The sequence below is a fragment of the Triticum urartu genome, chromosome 6A (genome assembly GCF_056163025.1).
Source record: "Triticum urartu cultivar PI428250 chromosome 6A, HENAU_Tu73, whole genome shotgun sequence".
NCBI lineage: Eukaryota > Viridiplantae > Streptophyta > Magnoliopsida > Poales > Poaceae > Triticum > Triticum urartu.
The window spans coordinates 580,297,947-580,300,499 of record NC_141878.1 but is presented as its reverse complement, the minus strand read 5'-3'; the positions used below and the strand labels follow the sequence as shown (position 1 = coordinate 580,300,499).

General features: G+C 60.0%; 1 protein-coding gene across 1 annotated transcript; it reads left to right on the top strand.

The window, feature by feature from the left end:
* Nucleotides 1-258: 258 nt before the first annotated feature.
* On the top strand, nt 259-1,727 carry LOC125512972 (E3 ubiquitin-protein ligase PUB23-like). The gene has a single exon (XM_048678027.2). It carries the CDS (start codon nt 363-365, stop codon nt 1,623-1,625), a length of 1,263 nt encoding a protein of 420 aa, XP_048533984.2. The 5' UTR covers nt 259-362; the 3' UTR covers nt 1,626-1,727.
* The last annotated feature ends 826 nt before the right edge of the window (nt 1,728-2,553 follow it).

Below are 2,553 nucleotides of genomic sequence, written 5' to 3'. Positions count from 1 at the left end.
AAGGACCAAGCAAGGGGTCGATCGATAATAGAAGGATGAATCACAAAGTCAAAACGTGGAGCCGCTCTCATCTCGTGGTCAGCGCCGTGGGCCAGCTCAACACCGACCCCCCAAGTCAATCCAATTGAACCCAACCCAACCCGTTTTACTGTGTCATTCCATGCAATAATCTCTAATCTCTTGTGAACACGCGTGGACTTCTTCGCCTCCCTGCCACCCCTATAAAACGCACACCTGCTTCCTCTCCCCTTTGTTCAACTCTACGGCAACTTGGTCAGCTTCTTCCGCTCTCCACCACATCCATTTCCCGAGCAATCTCTCGCGACCTAGCTTCTTCTTGGATCTTACAGCAGGCTACGGCGATGGAGGGATCGTCGGTGGAGGTGCCGCCGTACTTCCTGTGCCCGATCTCGCTGGAGATCATGCGGGACCCCGTCACGCTCGCCACCGGCATCACCTACGACCGCAGCAGCATCGAGCGCTGGCTCTCCGACGGCCACGCCACCTGCCCCGTCACGCAGCAAAAGCTCGCCGAGGCAGACCGGGAGGCCACGCCCAACCACACGCTCCGCCGCCTCACCCAGGCCTGGTGCGCCCTGCACGCCGTCGAGCGCTTCCCCACCCCGCGCCTGCCCCTCGACGCCGGCCGCGTCGCCGCTATCGTCGAAGAGGGCCATGGTGCGGGCAGGCAGAAGGAGCTGGCCGCGCTCCGGGAGATCAAGTCCATCATCGCCGAGAGCGACCGCAATAGGCGCTGCGTCGAGGCCACGCCCGGGGCCGTCGAGTTTCTCGTCTCCGTCTTCAGGAACCATGCCACCACGTCCAAGTCGGCAGAAGATTTGTTAGAACTGTCTCTGGATTCCCCGTCGTCCACGAGCTCGCCAGAGGAGGACGCGCTCAGCGTCATCTGCTCGCTCAAGCCGTCCAAGAAGAGCCTGGTCCGGATCCTCGAGAAAAACGGAGACTTCCTGGACACCCTGGTGTACATGCTGCGGCGACCCAGCTACCGGTCCCGCTGTTACGGCATCCTCCTGCTCAAGGCGATGGTGTCTGTGATGGAGCCGGCGCGTCTCATGGCGGTGAGGACCGAGGTGGTGCTGGAGGTGGTGCGCGTGGTGTCCGACAGGGTGTCCACCAAGGCGGTGAAGGCGGCGCTGCACGTGCTGTGCCGGCTGTGCCCATGGGGCCGGAACCGCGTCAAGGCCGTGGAGGCCGGCGCGATGACTGTGCTGGTGGAGCTGCTCCTCGACGAGGGTGGACGGCACCCGACCGAGCTGGCCGTGGTGGCCATCGACCATCTCTGCGGCTGTGCGGAGGGGCGGTCGGACCTGGTGGCGCACCCGGCGGGGCTGGCCGTCGTGGCCAAGAAGGCTATGCGGATCTCACCGACCACAACCGAGAGCGCGGTGCGCGCTCTGCACGCCGTGGCGAGGCACTCGCCGACGCCTGCCGTGCTGCAGGAGATGCTAGCGGTCGGCGTGGTGGCCAAGCTGCTGCTGGTTCTACAGGTGGACGCCGGCGAGCGGGCCAGGGCCAAGGCCAAGGAGCTGCTCAAGATGCACGCTAGGGTTTGGAAGGACTCCCCATGCATGCAAGCGCACCTCAAGGCGCATTACCCTTGCTGATTTCGTCACGCCGATCGTCTTCGTTAGGAGGAGGAGCACATTGCTCTCTTTCAAATTCTCTTTGTACAGTAATTATCTACACAAAATATTCAAATTGCTTAATTGATTGTAAATAGTTAATTGGGAGGAGGAGCACATTGCTCTCTTTCAATATCTCGTTGTAATGATCTACACAAATTGTCATCAATGATTGATTGTAATAGCAACCCCAAAAATGACTGTAAATAGTTTTCTAAGGGCATCTCCAACGCTGATCCTCAAACCACGCGCAACCGTTCGGATCGTGCGGTCTGAACGTGTTTTGCCATCCAACGTGGTCCAGTGTCGGTCTACTTGGAGGTCTGGACACACTTTTTCCCGTAATCCAGAGACAAACTAGGGTGGCTATGCGGGTGTTCAGACCGCTGCCACGTCCGCTTCTAACTGCCCTGGCCCACTATTAACCGCCTCCCTCACCCGCGCACGCTTCCTGCCCGAAACAGTCAGCGCCGCTCTAGAGCGTCAATGCCGCACTCGTGCCCGAGCAGACGTGACCTCTCACTCCTACTGGAATTGAAGTGGCGCGTCGACCGAGAGAGCGCCGCCTGCGCCGCTTCCCGGTGCAGGCGGCTTCTCTGCGTTCAAACGACACCCCGCCGGTCCATTGCCATACATTAATAGTATGCGGTTGCCAAGAAACCTACTCCGATGTCACCCGTTCGCCCGTCTGCCGCACACCATTAACCACACCGTCATGGCCCATTGCCATCCGCCCGCTATATAAACTCCAACCCCGGCCATAGGCTATGTCAACCTCCTCCGGCCCCTTTCCCCTCTCCGCACCATGTCTGCCATGGCTTCCTTGTGCTCCAAAGCTCTCTAGGACACCCTCTCATCGGAGAAAAAGGAGATGGCTACCATTGCTGCTAGCTAGTAGGCCGGCAAGCAG

What these genes read in the sequence shown, in the direction of transcription:
- LOC125512972 (XM_048678027.2), top strand. Translation starts at nt 363, where the DNA reads ATGGAGGGATCGTCGGTGGAGGTGCCGCCGTACTTCCTGTGCCCGATC.